The sequence below is a fragment of the Chanos chanos genome, chromosome 3, assembly GCF_902362185.1.
Source record: "Chanos chanos chromosome 3, fChaCha1.1, whole genome shotgun sequence".
In the NCBI taxonomy this organism is placed as follows: Eukaryota; Metazoa; Chordata; class Actinopteri; order Gonorynchiformes; family Chanidae; genus Chanos; species Chanos chanos.
This window is the reverse complement of record NC_044497.1, coordinates 17644385-17665638: the sequence shown is the minus strand read 5'-3', so window position 1 is coordinate 17665638 and position 21254 is coordinate 17644385. Positions and strand designations below refer to the sequence as shown.

The 21254-nt window shown below is 41.5% G+C and overlaps 1 protein-coding gene across 1 annotated transcript in view; it reads left to right on the top strand.

The window, feature by feature from the left end:
• Positions 1 to 21119, top strand: part of piezo2a (piezo-type mechanosensitive ion channel component 2a) — a 93797-nt gene extending 72678 nt beyond the window's left edge. The window contains exons 25-52 of the mRNA XM_030767388.1: positions 634 to 877; positions 1835 to 1931; positions 2291 to 2456; positions 3932 to 4021; positions 4775 to 4896; positions 6403 to 6474; positions 6623 to 6726; positions 7946 to 8066; positions 8985 to 9053; positions 9179 to 9345; positions 9870 to 10060; positions 11981 to 12148; positions 13068 to 13463; positions 13710 to 13968; positions 14211 to 14393; positions 14880 to 15141; positions 15331 to 15463; positions 16153 to 16300; positions 16415 to 16629; positions 16952 to 17110; positions 17534 to 17681; positions 17943 to 18131; positions 18296 to 18388; positions 18522 to 18691; positions 18983 to 19099; positions 19192 to 19271; positions 19487 to 19688; positions 20260 to 21119. Of these exons, the coding sequence (XP_030623248.1) occupies positions 634 to 877; positions 1835 to 1931; positions 2291 to 2456; positions 3932 to 4021; positions 4775 to 4896; positions 6403 to 6474; positions 6623 to 6726; positions 7946 to 8066; positions 8985 to 9053; positions 9179 to 9345; positions 9870 to 10060; positions 11981 to 12148; positions 13068 to 13463; positions 13710 to 13968; positions 14211 to 14393; positions 14880 to 15141; positions 15331 to 15463; positions 16153 to 16300; positions 16415 to 16629; positions 16952 to 17110; positions 17534 to 17681; positions 17943 to 18131; positions 18296 to 18388; positions 18522 to 18691; positions 18983 to 19099; positions 19192 to 19271; positions 19487 to 19688; positions 20260 to 20512 (4618 nt within the window). The 3' untranslated portion in view covers positions 20513 to 21119. The remainder of the gene's footprint in view (positions 1 to 633; positions 878 to 1834; positions 1932 to 2290; positions 2457 to 3931; positions 4022 to 4774; positions 4897 to 6402; positions 6475 to 6622; positions 6727 to 7945; positions 8067 to 8984; positions 9054 to 9178; positions 9346 to 9869; positions 10061 to 11980; positions 12149 to 13067; positions 13464 to 13709; positions 13969 to 14210; positions 14394 to 14879; positions 15142 to 15330; positions 15464 to 16152; positions 16301 to 16414; positions 16630 to 16951; positions 17111 to 17533; positions 17682 to 17942; positions 18132 to 18295; positions 18389 to 18521; positions 18692 to 18982; positions 19100 to 19191; positions 19272 to 19486; positions 19689 to 20259) is intronic.
• Positions 21120 to 21254: the final 135 nt, after the last annotated feature.

The following is a 21254-nucleotide window of genomic DNA, read 5'->3' as shown; positions in this document are numbered from 1 at the left end:
CTTTAAATTATGATTTATGACTTATAAGAATCAGCTATGAAAAACTGATTCCAGATCAAAGTGAGGTATTGTATTCATGGACTACAAGTGGACCAATCTCTCTCTCTCTCTCTTTTTGGACACTTCTCTGACATGGTAATGTTGTTAAGATTAAAATCTCCCTTTCTTTCTGTGCTGCAAAGACTCTGCATCCACGATGTTCAAAAGAGCCAAGGGAGACAGCATAGAGTATGAACACCATAATGATGATTATGATAAGGATGTTGAGGTGATTTGGGGGTAAATGAACAGTGAAGCTTCGTTAAATAGATTTATCTGAAGGAATTTAATTACTGGAGCTGCTGTCGAACTGCTGTGCAATCAGAGACTAAGTTACATCAGTCTGTTGGGCTACAGTTGCCTCTCTCTGTGTGTTAATGGCACACATGATCTCACTGGTCTTGTATTGCTTGCTTCCTAATGAAAAGAATAGATAGATAGATAGATAGATAGATAGATAGATAGATAGATAGATAGATAGATAGATAGATAGATAGATAGATAGATAGATAGATAGATAGATAGATAGATAGATAGATAGATAGATAGATCCGGAGCAATACCTCAGATTTGACCCTTCCCCCATTTGCTCAGGTCCTATCTAGACATGCTGAAGGTGATCATGTTCAGCTACCTCTTCTGGTTTGTCCTCACCATCATCTTCATCACTGGCACCACACGCATCAGCATCTTCTGCATGGGCTACCTGGTGGCCTGTTTCTACTTCCTGCTGTTTGGTGGTGACCTACTGCTTAAGCCAATCAAAAGCATCCTGCACTACTGGGACTTCCTCATTGCCTACAATGTGTTTGTCATCACCATGAAAAACATTCTCTCGGTGAGTCACCCACATATTATCAGTTATGATATGTATAGATCTTAGGGTAGGAAATATATTCAGAACAAGGCCCAAATGCCTGGATCATCTTGGTCAGACACCTGTGAATGTTATTTGTGTGTGTTTTGAGGAAGAAAGCTGAATAAACATGAGTCAGAAAGCCTGCTTAAGTCTGTCACATACAGTGTACAACAGCATACCAGCTATGAGTATTAGCTTCATTTCAGTCTGGTGTATAGAATGCGGTCTGTTTTTTCCCCTGTCATAAACTGCAAAGCACATGAATTAGTTTAAACTTTCATGAAATGTATGCGTAATTCTTCTAAACAAATGACAATATGACAATGTTGACTCTCTTACAAAACTTACTGATGGTATTTACAAGTGCTCTGCAGTTTGTTCAGTTTTTCCACGCAGAAAGCCATGTGTAGCCATATATGGATTTATATGTTACCCCTTGGGTTTCCCGGAGCACTGATGTCAGGCAATCAAACTCAAGTGTAACCTAAACGACCATGAGATGACATCTGGCCAACTGGTATATGTGCTGGTACTTCGTGTTTACGGCGTTCAGTTTAGCAGGTGTGAAGTGGAGTGGTCATAGGACCTGCTTCACAATCACAAACACGTGAACCAATCTTAGACTGCTCCTCAATGCATTTAGTCTGGACTGAATAACACAGGACCACACAGGCCTGGGTCAGACAAGGACTAGGCCCAATTCTGGATCGAGTTTCTTAATAGAGATTCTGCATAGTTGCATACTAAATGGAAATTCCCCCATCAAGATGGTACTTAATCCAGGACCAGTGTTGAGTTTTTGCTTTTTTTTTGTTTGTTTGTTTAAGCTTTCTTTTCTCTTTTATTCATTACTTTCAGTTTGCTGTTATCTTTGACTTGATTTTATGCTTTGGGTCTTTTAATGTATTGTTACTCTTTCCTCTTCATGTTTTCCAGATAGCTGCCTGTGGATATATTAAAGCCCTGGTTGCCAATCACTGTTGGTTGATCCAGTTGTTCAGTCTGGCATGCACTATTAAGGGTTATACCCGACGTAAGTTATCAAAAATTCGTCAATTTTACCGCGTACTTTAAACTTATGCTTTACAAGGTTAACCTCAGCACCCAGGCAACATGCTATAGCAAAGCTCTCAAGTCTCTTATTGCTGCTTTGATGACTCAACACTCATTTGTTTGGTGTGCACTATGTCTTGTAAAGGTTCTTCTTCAGTCAGTTCAGATAAGTAAGACTATAAAATGTGATTTAGATGTATAATTATAGTTTGTTTCCAACTATAATTAAAGAAAGTATAATAATTACGGTAATAATTATGTCAGTAAAGTCATAACTGGCCTGCTCTAGGAGAACTGTGTTGAGTAAATCTAGTCTTAATGGTCTCCTCTCCCATTCAGCGGAGCAGCAAGCCAATAAACAGTGTGAGCTGCCCAGTGACGAGGCCGGCATTATCTGGGACAGCATCTGTTTCGCCTCTCTGCTTCTGCAGCGCCGGGTCTTCATGAGTTACTACTTCCTGCATGTGGTCGCAGACATCAGGGCCTCTCAGGTTCTTGCTTCAAGGTAAAGATTTACAGTTATCAGACCCTAGCAGGTCCTGGTCTACAGGTCAGAGACTTATGGACTTCAGGTCCTCTCAGGTTCTGGCCTACAGGTCAGAGACTTATGGACAACAAACCCCCGCAGGTCATGGTCAGAGACTTATGGACATCAGGTCCACTCAGGTCCTGGCTTCCAAATAAAGACTTGCAGACATGAGGTTCTCTAAGTTCCTGAGAGTCATAGCTTTAAGTTGAACACACAAGGCAGTTTTTGAGTTTTTGCACATTAAAAAAGAGGACATAATTTATCTCTTTATTTTTTACCATAATAATTTTTTTTCTTACTGACCCATATACTTACTTGCTTATTTACTTACTTGCTTAATAAAATATGCAAACTAACTTCATCTCATAATAGTGCTAGTAAATGAATATATGTAGCAATACATTTAAAAGGTTTGCTTTTGTGTAGAACTTTTAACTTTCTAACTTTTAAATTGCTGAATCGTTGACTTTTATCCGCTTAAGGTGCCTTTTCACAAACGGATGGTGTTTTTTTATTTACTTGTGTTGTTTATCTATTAATATTTACTTTATTACTATTATTATGTTATTTATCTATTATAATTTAGTTATGTACTCGTTATTAATTATTTTAAATATTTATATATTTACTGGTGCACGTTGCTACCTTTTTAACTGATGACCTTTAATTTGGTCATGGTACCTTTCTGCCCTGGGATCAGCATTCTGTGTGATGGAAACAGCTAAAACTTTTTGTATGTTTTATCCATGTTTTGTGTTGTCCTGCAAAACTGGCTACCCATTTTGGGACAAATAAAGTTGAAAACTTGGAAATTGAAGTTGAAAAGCTAGAAGTTGGAAGTTGGAAGTTGAGTAGTTGGAAGTTGAAGTTGAAAGTTGTAGAATAAACTACTGGACTAGCTGATGGCATCTATATTTGACTCCAGACCATTTTGATAACTCCACCACTCTTCATGTTTCCTGTGACTAAGCCATTAATACTATTTGATACTTATTACATTAATGCACTTTTTAAATTTTGCTGACTGTCTGATAGGGGTTATGTAATTTATCACATGTGTAGTTATCTTCTACTCGTGACCCCTCTCTGAGGGCACTGGAGCATCATAAATAGCCAGATTTGCAGTTTTATTTACTTGGAACCATTTTCAGAGCATTAGATAGATAATATGCATTTATGTCATATAACTATACATTTACCAATAATTTATGGCTGAGTGGTTTCCAAGAGGCCTTAAACACAGTGTTCAGTGCTCTAAAACATGGCCTAGCTCACTCTCAGAGATGTCAAAAAACTCAAAAATATAAACGCAAAACGCAAAAATATTACAGGGTCTCTCCTCAACTGGGTGTTTGTGGGATTTAATTTGTAATTTATGCCTGCTCAGTTTAAAACAGTAAGAGTCTGAAAGATATTTCTCTCGTACTTCTATCTGAAACTGTCTTTCTTAGGGGAGCTGAGCTGTTCCAAGCCACCATAGTTAAGGCAGTTAAAGCCAGGATTGAGGAGGAGAAGAAGTCTATGGACCTGCTGAAGAGACAGTGAGTCAGACTGCTAGTACACCACAGAAATGCTGAGTCAAACAAACAAATACATAAATGTTCTCCCTGAAACAGAGGTTCTCAAATAAATAAATAAAAATGCACGCACACATTAAAACATGCTGTCTTATTGGTAGAGTTTTCATGTGAAGATATGGATACTTCAAGACATCATATCAAATCATCATGAATGCAAGCATCAAAACTGGGAGTTCTCCTTTTACTATTAGTATTTCTGTTAGCTTGTGAATCATGTTACCACAGTGACTATGTGCTAGTAAGAAACACTTTGTAAGCAGGGACAAATGTGCTGACAGTCAGACACACAGAGGATTATTCAGCACTGCTGGGCACTGCCCTTGCCTTTTTCTTTACCTGCAGAGAGCCAGAGCACGTCTGTGCGTGTACCAACAGGCAGCCAAACTCACTCTCCCTCCCCGTTATCCAGCAGTGTAATTACCATAATTGTGTCAAAGGGGGAGACATCACTCAACCCAGCAGAACAGAGAACTGATTGTCTGTCAATCACTGGTGCACCTCCCCCCACCCTCTCTCTCTCTCTCACTCTCTCTCTCTTTCACTCTCTCCCTCTCTCCCTCTCTCTCTCTCCCTCTCTCTCTCTCTCTCTCTCTCTCTCTCTCACTCTCTCTCTCTCTCACTCTCTCCCTCTCTCCCTCTCTCTCTCCCTCTCTCCCTCTCTCTCTCTCTCTCTCTCTCTCTCTCGCTCTCTTTCTCTGTCTGTCTTTTACTTAGGATGGACCGTATAAAGAGTCGACAGCAGAAGTTTAAACGAGGGAAGGAGAGGTTGCTGAGCTTGGTCCAGGAGAGTGGAGAAGGTCATTCTGTAGCCAAAGAGGAGGATGAGAAAGATGGAGGCACGTATGAGTCAGGCACAGCATCAGAGGAATCAAATGAGCAATCTTTTTCGTCAAATATAATACATTTAGGAACACACATGCTGCGTTTGAATGTGCCTGTTGGTGTTTTAAAAGTGTAAAGTCCAAGGGCATTTATTTACGTAACCCTTGAAATTAACAAGGTTTTTTTTTAGAAATCAAAGCAGTTCCATGAAATGATGCTTTCAAAGCGCTGCCAGCTGACAGATTCCGACAGTACTCTGAAAGCACGCCGTACTTCATAAATTCCACAGGTGCCTAATCTCTGATCCCAAGCATTAAATGCCATTTTAACTCAATCTAAACCATCTGAAACTTTCAGGACAGTCTGTAGCTCAAACCTAGTGATCTTTTCCCTGCATTGTTTTTTCAGCTAACTAAATGAAACTGCACACAACAAAGTATTTGCTTAATATAACATTTGGGTATATGAATGTATAGTTGGATCATTCTTTCGCCCTCGGAGCAGTTTCAGGCGTCCTTGGAATGTACTAATATAAGTTCTGTTCTTTGTCTAGTAGGATATTGAACCATTATTTTAAAAGGAAAGCCTCCAATGCCGAGCTCCAGAACGTCTCATAAAAGCTTCAAAGTCTAGGTCTAGTAACTTGGAAGGCCAAGGAAAGCATTTGATTTCATCTTGATGTTCATAAAACTAATTTAGCAGCGCGTATGGGTGTAATATCGTGATGGAATTTGGGAACATCTTGAGTGTTTGGACTTCAGAGTGCACTTGTTCATGTGAAGTGGCTTCATGTTCCTTGGCAAGTTATTCTTCCATGCAGAGCAATCTTCAGACTCAATTACTCCCATGATATGGTTGTCTATACCATAACAGATCCGGCACTGTGTTTAACAGTAGGGATCAGACAGTATGGCTTTAAAGCTTCCTCTGGTTTTCTCTAGGCAGAAACCCATCTGCTTGTAGGAAAAAGACCAGAACACAATCCATCAGACGGTTCCTATGATTTTTTTTTTCATTGCTCAATGGTTCAGAATTTGGGTTCATTACAGCATGTTATGGGTATTTTATTTCGTTCTACACTGGCCATGGTTGCAAGTGGTTTCCTAATGGCGGCACCACTATAAATACCAGCTTCGTGAGGTTCATGGCATATGCTGTTTTGATTTTTGACACAGTTTGCCTCACCACGTTTGATATTTTGGCGGTTTTTGTGACCAAAGCACCTGCAGTTCAGGCACCAACTATTTGGCCTCACTATAGCTAAATTTTGCCTTGATCTATCTCATGTTGGTTTAGAGGCTAGCTTATCAAAATACTGACTGTCAAATTGTTTTAACTGATGACATGTTGTAGTAATTGGTACTCTGTTATGACTGGCCCTTAAAGCTGTCAGTTGTGATTTAGTTTCTTCAGAACTGGAATTCTTTTTTTCCATGTGGTGTTTCCATCACTTTGTCCACACTTGATGTGTTGTGACCTTTAACCTTTGGTGACCATTCCTTTATCCTGCTGAATTACAGGAGAATCTAGCAAAGAGAAGAAGAAGGGCAGAAGGAAAGACTGGTGGCGACCATGGGTGGATCATGCCTCTAGTATGTGACTTGTGTCCACTTTCACCACTGTAGCCACATTACAGTCTACCTCCAGAGAGACCTGTGTATTGTAGACATCTATGCAAAGGATGAAATTGCAAAGTTATGGAATGATGAATTGATATGATTTTGTCTGTTATTTCCTCAGTGGTCAGAAGTGGGAATTACTACTTGTTTGAGACAGACAGTGAGGAGGAGGAGGAAGAGGATGACAAAAAGGAGGAAGAACCCCCCAAAAAGTCTGCTTTTCAGGTCAGTCACAAAGAAAAAGCAAATTCAGCTTTTGCATTTACAGCACTGTTTTGATCTGTTTTCTTCCCTTCAGCTGAACAGTGTGTCTTACAGTCTAATCCTTTATAGGAAACAGTTGCATTTGTTTAAACTTAGATGAGTCAGCCTTTTTAAAATGTCACAATAATTTTGGTTGTCTGTTCACTTAACAATGTTTCTTTATTTGTCAGACTACTAACCGCTAACATCCTGTATGGAAGAGTTCTCTTTGGACCAGCCCTAGCAGCTCCTCTGTTGTGTCCCACTAACCCAACCCCACTTTGTCCTCCTTTATAGAGAGCTATCCGAAAGTTTGCCTCTGCCTTGCTGGCTTTACCAAAGTCTATCATTAAGCTGCCCAAAACTATACTGCAGTACATAATCAAGGGCAGCCAAGGTACTTGCATTAGGTTTACTGTTGTGACATCTTCTCCTCTCTATGCTGTCTGTCATCTGTCCTCAGGCTACTCTGGGCCATTGTGTTCCATTGCACACTGCATTTTCCAGCCAGTCAGTGGCACAATGTCAGCATATGTATCACTGCATTTCCAAGCTTAATCTGTCATCTCACATGAAACCAATGTGTGCTTTGAGCCAAAATGGCAGCACACCAATAAACAACATTCATATCCTCTCTCTTTGCATGTAGTAGAAATGCAGTGTGCTACTGCAGTAGGTGCATGTTGGAGAACCTTCTCTTTCAGGGATCGCTTTGTCATGGGAAGTTTTTTTTTTTTTTTCTTCTGACCAGGGAACAGGTTGTGTTTTTTTCCATTCATAACACTATAATCACTCTCATTGGCCATGCTGGTAATGTTTTAGAGCATACATACACATATTCAGCTCACTGGGTCAAAACACATCCTGTACATGGTCTGTATTGTATGTTTTGGTGGTCCATGGGATTGAATGAACAGTTATGGTTAAATAATTAATAATACATCTCTGGCAGTTGCCTACTTTTAATTACTGTCTATTTCAATATGTTATAGGGTGTTTTTTATAGCTTGCAATTTCAAAATTTCAATGTCAGGGACACTTTGCAGACCTTGTAAAATCAAAGGGTTACTTATCTCCATAAAGTGGACTTGAACTAGACTAGACAATGGTAGAAGTAGGCAACACCTGCAGTATTTTTTCTCAATCACTGGCATTTTCAATTCACTAGACCTGCTTCCACTCAATCAAAACTGTTTTCCAGTTTGTGTACCACGCCTGGATCACCGACTCCAAAACAGCCATGAAAGAACGTAGCAAGGAGAAACACCGATTCTGGAAGAGGTACACGGAGGGACGCAAGGCCAGGAAGGAGCCCCAGGAAGGTACGGCAATGCCAAAGCAGGTCTGCACTCTCTCATTCAGGCCGAAACCTCCCATCATTCCAACATCTCTCATTCTCTTCCTCTTCTCCGGATGAAAGTCAATTTACCACCAGCCGTTAAGCTTTAGTGGTCACAACTGCAACATTTACTGACTTCTCTAGCCATTCTTTCCATCTTTCCTCCTCTCTTCAGTATCTTATTGCTTACAGCACCAACAAAATAGCATTATTAGCCAATGAATGGACGTTTTGTGCATATGGTCCTTCTGGGAACTTCAAAATAGCTCCCTGAGGGTTTGCAGCAGCTGAAATGGGAGCTGTGCAGCTTCCAGTTCAATACCCTGCTAGCTTTTGGCTCCACAGGTGGCGGTTTCCAGGACTCTGGCCCAGCATTCTCAGTGCTGAAAATGGAGGATGATGCCGTGTAACATTCGCTACGCTCGATTCATACCATATGATGGTTGGACGTGGCTTCAGTAGTTGCCCGAGCGAGCCAAAAAACATCAAACCTTGCGCTGAGGGCAGCAGCTAAAGTCAATAAAACATTCAGTCAAAATATTGTAAATATGCCGCCCATTAGGATTATATTCACATATTCCAGCTTTGGTCTGATATGAAAGTGTTACATTCTCAAATAACCTAGAAGCTAATGCATAACAGCAGTTTTCAACTTTTGCTAACCGTACAAATGTTTTAACCCTTTGTTTCACTGAAATTCATTAATGCTTTTTAAAACCAGCGGTTAGACCAGAGAGCACTGTGATTAATGATTTTTTAGTTCCGTTACAATAGGCATCATTTTATGTCACCACCTATCTTTTGCACTTGACCTGCAATACTCTCACATCTCTTAAACGTTTTAATTCTTCTGAATAAAAATGTATAAAACTTAGATTTGAATTGTAACTTAACTTTGCAGTCCATGTTGCCATTGAAGTGGGAGATCAGGAAGAGGATTTGGTAGAGGAAGACAGAACAGATGGACCAGGTGAGACCTCCACATGCTTTATGTCAAAAATAATCCTTGCAAAAATTAAATTATGCCTGTAATGAAATTTTCACCTGATCCATTCTCACTGAGGGAAATGATTGTCTTGGATTGTTTTCTTCTAGATAACATCCTAAAGCGAGTTTTTAACATTGTGAAGTTCTCCTGGGTGCTGTTCTTGGCTCTGTTGGATAGTTTCACCGCCTGGTTGAACTCCATCTGCCAGGAGCACATTGACATCTCCACTGTCTTGCGTATTGAACGCTGCATGCTTACCCATGAGGTCAAAAAGGTAACGCTAATCATAAAGAACAAACTACCAACTTCCTCTCTTGATACAATGCTCATCTTATATTGAGCTAAGCCACTGCAATGTGAGGACTGTGTTTTGCCTGTACTGTATTGTCACATTCACTTCCAGTAGCAATGAACAGGTGACCAATCATTTCAATCTGAGATCTGAAGAGTTCCTCTTCTGTACTTAATAGTCATTGTAAAAGCTGTCAGTCAATCTTGTAAACAGTTCTCCATAAAAAGGCAATGTTTACCCTGACTGCTCAGTCTACAATGCTATTTCCAGTACCTGCTCCTGTGGCCACACAACATGTCACATCTTAGGACTCTTCTCGCTATAACACACCTGATTCCACTCATCAGCCAGTTATCTAGTTCTTGAATTAGGTTTGTTAGAAATAAAATGTGCAGAACTCTGAGTCCCCAGTAACAAGACTGGGAAACACTGGTACACAAGATGTTTATCATTGAGATTGCAAAACTGGTACAACAAAGTCTAAATCCCTTCACTGACACCCACAGGGCAACATCCCGTCTCGAGAGAGTATCCATCTGTACTATCAGAAGCAGATGTGTAGGCCTGTGTCCACTGAGTCTGGCCTGGACAGAACAGATCAACTCTTCACGTCCAGCGCTCTGCACACTGACCTGCAGCAGCCTGGGTCTGGAATGGTCAGCCAGGACTCGGTCCTCTCCAGAGGTAGCCTCTCCAGGTAGACTAAACATCAACTTTCTCTCCTCACCAATTTATAGTTTTAAAGTATAAACAGAAAAGGCCAAGGCAGTCATTTAAATTGCCTTTATTTTGGGGATGGGGGTGCATTTCCATTAAAATGATTCAAAATTCATCTGTCTTAAGATGAAAACTGGAACTTAAGTAAATCAATTTTTGGTCAAGATTTCGGTTACCTTCTATTTTTAAGTATCATAATGTGTTTTTTTAAAACCATTGAAGAATCAGTACATTTATTTAAAATGGCTGATATTTGACAGATATATCATTTGGGCTGTGTCAAATATTTAATATATTGTAAATTGAATATTAAGACTAAAATACAGTTAAAATGAGCAGTATTTCTAAAATAGATACTGAAAACAGTTACCAGTAATTTCTAGTATGTGTCTGTGACATACAAATAATTTCAAATGAGCTATCTAATTCTTTGAGACATTTCATTCAGACATCTGTGTATGAATTCATACTCCAGGAGACAAGCTCTTGTCTACTTATAGCATAGTCTTTGATTAATGTCTGCGTAATGACATTACGTTTGTGCTGAAGGTTGGCATTTAGCCTAGTTAAATTAAAGTAACCTTTTAATAAAGTCTACAGAACCTCCTGTTGATATCCTATTTCAGCGCCGCTCTGGTGACAGATAGAGTAAGTGAGAGAGCTTTTACTTATTCTGGAGACAGATTAGCATCCAAGGAAACTGTTGCTCTGTTTTCTCAAACAGGAAAACAAATGCAGTCTTTTAGGCCTGGAATCTTTGTGTGGAAATGATATATGCTGTGAACAAAAGTACAACCCAAAATAGAGACTTCAGGAGTACAGAGGAGATAGAATGTTCCAGACCGCTTGTGTTTTAAGATCAGTGCATTTTTCAGTGAGACCTGTCACATTCTCAGTCATTCTTTGACAGATCCAGCAAAGGCTTCCAGACCTAGATACCTATTACAAATATAATTTATATCAGGTAAATGTCTGAGTAATTGGAAAATTCAATACAGTTATGAACAAAGTCCAGCTGCATTCACCAACTTCTGTTCTCATCGCCTTTTACATGATGATATTTTAATTGAATGTCCAATACATTCACCATAATAAAGTAGAGTTTACTATAGTAAGCCATGCTTGAAAAACATGTTTTCATACTTTGTGTTTTTATTGGGTTATCTGCGTTTATTCCCATTGGAAAGAACAGACGCCCAGTAGCTTAGATTAGGTATTTGTGAAGAACGTTCTCTGCCAGCTCAAACAGCCCCTCTCTGTTTGAAAGTGCCCCACCTGCACACGCACCAGGGTGCTGCTGCTGAATCAGCCTGGCTAATGCAAGGGGAATAAAAATCATTTCACTCAGTCCTGTAAGTGTACAGAGTGGATAACAATCCTTCAGCTACTCATGCTCTAGAACCACACAGAGCTTATACTGAACTTATAACCAAAATGTTTTTAGACTGTGCACGATACTAATACAAATAAGAAAATTAATAGAGAAATTGGGCACTGTTTTCGTTTGTTTGCTTGTTTTATTTATTTATTTATTCATTCACTTAAAATGGTGATAACCCATCGATAACACTTTCCAAAAGATAGCTAGATAGATAGCTAGATAGATAGCTAGCTAGCTAGATAGATAGATAGATAGATAGATAGATAGATAGATAAATTGGTTGAATCAAATGTGGTTTGGCTGGGTGTAATAAAATAGGCTGAGAATAGAGAGGCCTGTAAAAATGAGTAAAAACTGATAGAGACTTTACTGGGAACAGAGTATAATAACACAGTTATAAACATGACTAATTCCTGTTAAATGAGAACAATCAGCTGAGAATCGTCAAGATGAGCCTTTTTTCTCTGTATGTCATTTGAACTGTTGTTATGTGTTCTGTCTCTGCTTTGAAACTCTTAGTGCCTTCACTGAGGCCACCCTGCCATACAGTCAGTCCACACTGGACCGTACAGAGGAGCCCACTGACCGTGTTCCCATGACCAGTGAACGCGCTCGACCCAAACTCTGTAAAATGGCTGGTCTTGACCTCCCCTCGTCAGCTGAGAGTGCAGGCAGCTCTGCTTCCAGGTAGAGTCCACCCCAACCACCCAGTTAAAAAAGTAGTGCACTGTCAGTGTTGTTTTTCTCAGACATATAATCTGAGTCAGCGTATTCTGATTGGGCCTGGCTCTCTCTTTAAAGAGCCTGTTTCTAAATAAACCAAATTTAGCTCCTCCACTTATTAAATATGGCCTTTTGAAAATATTGTCAGGTTTCAGGGGCTAGTAAAGAGGTTTTTACGCTTATGTAGATGAGGCAGATGGGTGAATGTCTGAAAGCTGAGCCATAGAAGATGTTAAAATATACACATAAGCACGCACACATACTTGAACACGTGTGCACGCACGCGCGCGCACACACACCATACACACACTCGCACGCACACACACCAGACACCCAGACACACCCGACACACACCACACACTCATATACACACACACACAAACACACCAGACATACGCTACACACATATGCACACACACACACACACACACAAAGCTGTGGGTGGTTTCAGTAACTCAGTGGTGAAAGACAGGCTGTGTTCCAGACTTCAGCTCTGTCAGTCTCTCTCTCTCTGTCTGCCTCTCTGTCTCTCTCTCTCTCTCTCTCTCTCTCTCTCTCTTCTAGACCACATTCCTATCCCACGTTAGTTTAGATGGCTGTACAACAAATTTCATCAGTCTAAAACTGAACAGCACATACACTGAGTGGAAATAAGTTCATTGCTATTATTAACCATTGGTGAACAATCTGTGTTGTTTCCCTCTTGCCGTGTCTAGTAAGACCTAGTCAGACAGTGAAGTGTTCAAACACTGCCCCCTATGGTAAACTCCAATAAACAATATCCTCGTGACTGTGACAATGAACCAACACAGTAAAGTAAACCATCAAGTCACATGAAACTCTTTATTAAAAAATCCAACTTTTCATCTCTCCTTTTCTCCAGCGGACACACAGAATGCACGGCACAGTACTCCCGTCAGGGCACCAGTGACACTATAGAAGAAGTAGAAAAGGACCGTGAGCATAGGGAACACATAGATTACACACCAACCCCCACCGATGACCCCCACTACCCTTACCTGAACGAGGCCGCGTGTGGGGGTAAAACCTGGGACAGCGAGCATCAGGAGGGATGGGCATTACCGTCAGACACAGACATCCCGCCCTCCTACAGCAAGGCCACAGGACTGGACTCAGTCTGCACATCAGACTGCCGCTCCACCCAGAGGAGACTGAGGATACTGACGCCTGATGACAGGCTGGATTACCCTGACGACAGCACCCCCCTGCCCCCCTCCCTCACTCACGAGCTGACAGCCAGTGAGCTGCTACGCAACAGGTGAGACTGGCGCATGTTTACTCATCAACATTACAACAATGAACCTAATTGATGTTTTGTTTCTGGGGTAATTTTTGTTTTGGATTTAATGTGACTCATAGATTTGTGATGACTCATGAGTCGTTCAGCTGTGCTGTAACTTGCCAGTGTTGAAATACATTCTGACACTCTCTTACACCGATTGACGGGGAAATGACTCTCATTTTTCTCCCTTGTACTTGTTTAACTCATTCTTGTTAATCTCAGGATGTTCTGCGACGAGGAGCTGGAGGAGTCGGAAAGGTTCTATAACTGTCAGCCTCAGCTCCTCCAGCTGTGCTATGCCTTGTACAACATGCTTGTGGCCCATTCCGAGATGGTATGTTATCTGGTCATCATCCTGAACCACATGATCTCTGCCTCGGTGGCCACACTGGTCCTTCCCATCCTCATCTTCCTCTGGGCCATGCTGTCTGTTCCACGACCCAGTAAACGCTTCTGGATGACTGCTATTGTCTACACTGAGGTAGGGCTGGTGTGGCCGACCGTCTTAAATAGTTACGTCAACAAGCAAACATGGTTTATGCCAGTTTGTGGATGTTAATATAAACATGTAATAAGCATCATTGTGTTTATAGAATGTTTATTGCAGTGTTAAGTAGTACTTGTGCCAGATTTACATCTGTAAGACAATTCAAAGAAAGTTTTAAAGAATTTCCGTAATTACCATTGAAGCACTAAGTCTAATGTTTCTTTTTTTGTTCCCAGGTTACGATAGTGATAAAGTATTTCTTCCAGTTTGGCTTCTTCCCATTTAATCAGAACTTGGAGTTGGACAGGACCAAGCCCTTTCATCCACCGAACATCATCGGGGTGGAGAAGAAAGAGGGTTACGTTCACTATGACCTGGTCCAGCTTCTCGCCCTCTTCTTTCACCGCTCCATTCTCAAGGTACTTGTCCAGAACATCTCGTAAAGCTAACACATAGCCCTGTGACCTGACCTGAGCCAACCTTTAGTCTATTAGAATTCACCCTACTCATCCATATGTTTCATATCGAAGTTGTAATCCAACAACTATTTTACACATTCTGCGGCCAGATGGAAAGACACTGCAAGATATATTCTTTGTAGGAGACCATTTCTTTGAAGCTTTATATAAAAATAGTATTGCTGCAATATATCTTCACCTAAAGCATGTGATAAATTATAAAGCTGCCTTGACTTTCGTATATTGAACAGTACTAAATGCTGGATGTGTCCAAGTGCTTTGTGAGAATTCGAATTGTGAGTTGGTGGGGGTTCAGCTACTTTGATGATGATGATGATGATGGTGAAGATAATGATGATGATGATGACAATGATGATGACGCTGAAGATGATGATGATGATAGCTGTTTTAATCACTTTAATCACGTGCGAATTTCCTCGTGCCCAGTGTCATGGTCTTTGGGACGAGGACCAGCCGCGACCTGAAGGGAAAGACCCCACATCTGCACGTCACCACAGAGATGTGGACGGTGAAGAGAGAGATCATGCCCATCCAGAGAAGAGCCCAATCATGCGGGACACCTCCGTGGACTCTGCACATGTGCGCCTTGCGAGAAAGCACTCAAACACACACTCACACTCCACCATGCGTCGCCACAGCTCCAGCGCTGCATCTCACATTTCTCACCGCTCTGTCCACTCCAGAGGAGGTTAGGAGTTTTAAAATGAAAAAAAATCATTCTCTCTCTCTCTCTCTCTCTCTCTCTCTCTCTCCCTCTCTTCCTCTCTCCCTCTCTCTTTCTGATAAGTATTTAGAAATTCTCAAATGTGTATGTGTGTGCGTGTGCGCGCGCGCGCATGTGTGTGTGTGTGTTATATGTCTGCACATGCATCCACAGGCAGCACAGGCACCAGGTCTAGTGTGCGACGCAGTGGCAGTGTGTTGAGTGTCCAGCAGAAGAGTCGTAAACAGCTCATCCTGGAGAAGCTGAGGGAGCAGCTGATCAAAGCCAAGACCTTCACTGTCAGAAAGTGAGACAACCACCTGACTCGTCTGACCTCCACTGCCAACTTCGTTCACTACATAGATCTGTTTGGCCACTTTCAGCACCACTTTTAGATAAATGTGACTTGTAAAAAGGGTTGTATACATTTTTAAATTTTCCCCCATAGAGCCCTGTTTGACTGCGTACCCAGCCCTCAAGCAATCGGGACACTTCGCATCACATGCCATATTGTAGAGGTTTAGGTGAAGAGTGAACAATAAGGTTAGGGGAGTGGAGAAAAATTAGCCATTTGTCTTTAAACTTTTTTCTTTAAAAGTTTGTTTGGTCGTGTGAATTCTTGTTCAGCACTTGGGTTGTGTCTATGTATGCATGCCTTTTACACACGCTTTGTTAAATATGTTTGAGTGCAAACAGTTGTTGGTTAGATATTTAGGACCCTTTTAAGAAGCATCCTGACCGGATGCCCTGTGGTGACTCATAGAGACTTGAACCAGTGCAATGGTCTAAGAATATTTTTCATCACTGAAAATCAGGCACTGTAACTCAGCTGAGGAAAAAAATTAAAATTCAGACAGTTATAACTTTCACTCACTCAGAATGACCAAACTTCAAAACTTAACTGTTTTTCTGGTCACTATTGTTGTTTTGTGGCTCTTGATCTTGTTAATAGATGTCAGGCTTGCAAATAACCATGTTTATGTATGTTGTTCAAAGGACCCTGGATATCTACATTCCAATCCGTCAGTTCTTCTATAACCTGATTCATCCGGAGTACAGCGCTGTCACTGACGTCTACGTGCTGATGTTTCTGGCTGACACCGTGGACTTTATCATCATCGTCTTTGGTTTCTGGGCTTTTGGGGTCTGTTCAACATCATAAATCTAAGCCTTTTATATTCATATTTGTCACTGGTAAATGTAAGATGTACTCAAAGGCATATTTATTTCCATTTCTGTTTGTTTCATGTCCTTACAGAAACACTCCGCTGCTGCTGACATCACCTCCTCACTGTCAGAAGACCAGGTTCCAGAAGCCTTCCTGGTGATGGTGTTGATCCAATTTGGCACCATGGTAGTGGACCGGGCTTTGTACCTGAGGAAGACTGTCATGGGGAAGGTCATTTTCCAGGTCATCCTGGTGTTTGGCATCCACTTCTGGATGTTTTTCATTCTGCCAGGAGTTACCGAGAGGTATGCTGACAAAATCTAGTCGCTATATCTTTGTTTTAAGTTTGACTATTGGAGAAACAAAGCTCTTTGCAATCTAGGCATAATGTTTGTTCATCTTTTATTAGAACACAAGATACATGTGGATATACACTGTTACAGGGAGTCTTTTTTAGAAAGTCAGTTTACAAAAATCATTCATTCTATGCTAAAAAATCCAAAACACTGGCTAGTGCCCCTGATTTGTCAAGAGGTTGTGTCTTGGAAGCCTTGTTTTCTATATTTTGTGGCAGCAATAATGTTCTTGGCGTGTTTAACAGTCTGAACTCTGACCTCTACTTGGCAGACGTTTCAGCCAGAACACAGTGGCTCAGCTCTGGTACTTTGTGAAGTGCATTTATTTCGGCCTATCAGCCTATCAGATCCGCTGTGGCTACCCAACCCGCGTACTGGGCAACTTCCTCACCAAGAGCTACAATTACGTCAACCTCTTCCTCTTCCAGGGGTGAGTGTGTCCCCACACTGCTTCCCACACAGCCACATAATCATCATCGCTAAATCCATAATGATAGGATTCTTTGGTCTATTCAAGTCTGATGATTCTTGTGATTTATAAGCAGTAGCTCTAATGCTGAACTCAGATGCTAATGCTCTGCATGAACGTCAGGTTGAAAGCAGTGATTTAAAGGGTATTATGTATATGGGGCCTTTCATATTCAGACAATATGAATTCAATGATGCTACAATGAAGTCATGGTTCAGATGTTTTTTTTGTTTTTTTTTTAATGAATGCCATTTAAAATGATATTTGTCCATGACCACGTCTTACTTGGAACTTGTAAAAAATGTTAATGGACAGGTGTCTGTCACATATGTGAATTCTGTGGGTCTTAAGGACAGATGTGTAACTGTCTCACCTGTCCTGTAGGTTTCGGATGGTTCCTTTCCTGACGGAACTGCGGGCAGTGATGGACTGGGTGTGGACAGACACCACTTTGAGTCTGTCCAGCTGGATCTGTGTGGAGGATATCTATGCCCATATCTTTGTGCTCAAGTGCTGGAGAGAATCTGAGAAAGTGAGGAACACATTCTCTCTCTCTCTTTTCTTTCCTATGCTGGCTACTCATAGAAACAAATATTGAAGTGGCTATCTAGTTAACAAAAATTCCAATCCAAATTTTTATTTTGGTTGGACAGCATCAACTTTGGAGCATCTCTCTTCTTGTCTATGCTTTTACAAACCCGATAGTCGATGAATTTGGATGTTCAATGTATGATGCATGGTTGATGTCCGCAGTCAGTGACCAGTGTATGTATGTATGTGTGTGTGTTTGCAGAGGTATCCCCAGCCTCGAGGGCAGAAGAAGAAGAAGGTGGTGAAGTATGGAATGGGCGGGATGATCGTCATGCTGCTCATCTGTATCGTCTGGTTTCCTCTGCTCTTCATGTCTCTGGTCAAATCTGTGGCTGGCCTGGTCAACAAACCCCTCGATGTCTCTGTCACCATCACTTTGGGAGGCTTTCAGGTACTTTGAGGTGTTATTTCAACTTAATTCTCCTCAGCAGCCAAGGACAAAGCCATGTACTCTAGTTTTCGCACTTCACTTTTCGGTCAAGCTCTTGCATCTTAGGACAATCCCAAACAATTTTTTAAATGATCACAGCTGCATATTGATATACACTTTTCCAGCCAATCTTTACCATGAGTGCCCAGCAGAATCAACTGAAGGACATCTCTGAAGCAGAATTCACAGAGTTCATGAAGCCATACCACTACATTCCTGTAAGTCTATAGCACCCAGCATACATTCTTCCCCAGAGCAGCCACATGGACAGCAGATGTGTCTGACTGGTTGGTGCCTGAGATGTTAAAGTTCACTGTGTTTGGTGTATGAAGTTCTCTAATTTCTCCTCAGGGTGCGATGCAGTTTCTGGAGGCATACACAGCAGAAGACGTGACTGTGGCTGAGCTGGAAGGCAGCTCCAACTCCCTGTGGACCATTAGCCCTCCCAGCAGGAAGAACCTAATGGATGTCCTCAGCAAAGAGGACCAGTTTCCAGTCACAATGTCCTGGAGCATTCAAAGGTTCTGATCCAACTCTCTCAGACCACAGATCAATACAATCTCCAACAGAACAGTTTGTGAGACAAGAACAAGTCTATTCCAGGAGTAAATTGTATTATGAATGGATATAATCTACACAGAATATGTCATTTTGGTTGGATCCCTACTGGTTGGAAAATGACTCAGAAACTAAACATAATCTATATTTCATTATATGGTGGTTGAGCATATCCATCAGTTAGGTCTGTGTTGTATTATACACGAGACTTAACTGAAAAGATACCCAATGTTGTTTTGTATTTTTCTTGGTAGGAATCTGAGTCTAGGGGCCAAGGCTGAAGTTGCGATGGATAAGCATGTGACTTATCTGGATATGAACACGAGACAACAGCTTATTGACTTGCTCAATGGAACAAGGAACAAGGCTGTGTAAGTGTGCTACCGACTGAGGAACGGGTTATTGAAATAGACCAGTGAAAATAGACCAGATTGTGAGATGTGCATTTGTTTTGCATTTTCAGGGTGATAGAGAAAGTCTTTCCCTGCTTCATTCGAGCACCAAGTGACTCAAATGCCAAGCCTATAGATCAGCTTTACGGAGGTAACATGGAAAACTCTTTTAAAAACTGTTTTATGTTTTACCGTGGTAGTGCATCTGATTTCTCTGTAGTTTTCTACCAATTCATTTGAGAATAGTTGATTACAATAAACATACCTAGTTACCTAGAGCACAAACTGAGTGTGTAATCAACTGTTGCCCCCCCCCCCCATCACCACCACCACTCACACACACACACACACACACATCCATTGCAGAGGATGGCTATAAGGACATCTTGTTGGATCTGGAGAGGTGGCAGAACACCAGTGGGGAGTTTCAGGAGTGGTGGATTGTGGATCAGCCCTCCGATGGAAAGAGCAGTGCAGTGAAGGAGAAGAAACCAGGGGCTGGACTACAGCTCTATGTTTTCAGTGATAAAGTCAGCCCTCCCAGTCTGGGTTTCCTTGCAGGATATGGGTGAGTATAACACACTATCTAAACAGCTGGTAGGTTCGGCATCCTGTAAAGCTGCTTTCTGACAATGTCCATTGTAAAAAGTGCCATATAAATAGAACTGAATTGAATTTAATAGCCACAAGAGTAACCCTATAGTCAGTTATTAGGCTTTCAGGTCTTCTAATAATAATGTCATCGAAGTTTACATAGATAGTGGGGTTATCAGATAAGTAGTAAAGCTAACACCAGACTAGAGTAAATGACCAGTCCAGCCTGTCCAGTTAAAAAAATATTAGGTAGCGGGGCATGTGGGCTGAAATCGTTTCTTTCAGAGGGATTATCACGATATAAAACCACAGTTCTAAAGTATGGCAAGCCTTTTTTTTTTAAAGTTATTTTACAAAAAGATAAGTAATGTCTCTTGCATTTGTAGTGCATCCCACACCTTCTCTAACATTGGCTTATGATGACTTTGACTTCCACCTGAAAAAATGACAATAACATGGATTAACTCAACTGTCTCATTGCTGTATTGTGTCAGTATGACCTTGTCATTAACCTTCACTTCCATCCTGTCCCCTGGTCCTCTCAGTATAATGGGGCTGTATGCCTCTGTGGTGCTGGTCATTGGCAAATTTGTGCGTGAGTTCTTCAGCGGCATCTCCCACTCCATCATGTTTGAGGAGCTACCCTGCGTGGACCGTATCCTCAAGCTGTGCACGGACATTTTCCTGGTTAGAGAGACTGGGGAACTGGAGCTGGAGGAGGACTTGTACGCTAAACTCATCTTCCTCTATCGTTCACCCGAGACCATGATCAAGTGGACCAGGGAAAAAACCAAATGATCCATTTCTTGTCTGTGGGAGGACGACAGAAGAACGCACAAAGGGAGGCTGACTCACCGATGAAAGCAGAGTCGCTTGAGCCATCTGTGCTCTTCCGTGACAGAGAAAGGTCCCCATACCGACCTGCCTTCTACAAAGTCAGATGAGGTGGCCATTTTAGACCCCTGCATGAACTGGACTCTGAGGACCCGCATCTAATCAATGGCCACATTGAGAAGCTGTCAGGCAGAACGTGGAGGATTTCTATAACATCTGACCATGCTCAAAATACCAACCTCCTGCTCTGAAGCCTCTCCAAGGGGAATATGTGAACCAAGGGTTGTGCAATATATACCGTCCAAGTAGCTGGCTGTAAACTTGAACAGAGGAGGGGACAGCAACTGAGACACTAGCCACTTTTGTTTTGTTTTGTTTTTTTTGTTGGTTTTTCTTTTGTTTTAAAGGAAGCATTTTGTTTTAAAGGAAGTGATCCTTTACCCTTGAAGTGCTTTGGTCTTTCAGAAAGACCAATGTGACAGTAGAAAAGAAAAAAAATATACTAAGATGTCTTTGCCTATGTTCTTGATTGTGGAGAGAGCTGTAACATTCTTCTCAGGAAAAAAAGGGAAAATCATCTCACTGGGACAATGTTAACTGTTTCTCCCCCCCCCCCCCCTCCCGCCTTCCCTCCGCCCCCCCCCTCCATCCCGTCCCCCGTCCCACAGAGCAGGGAACAGCAGTAAGGGAAAAGTGCCCCTCTCAC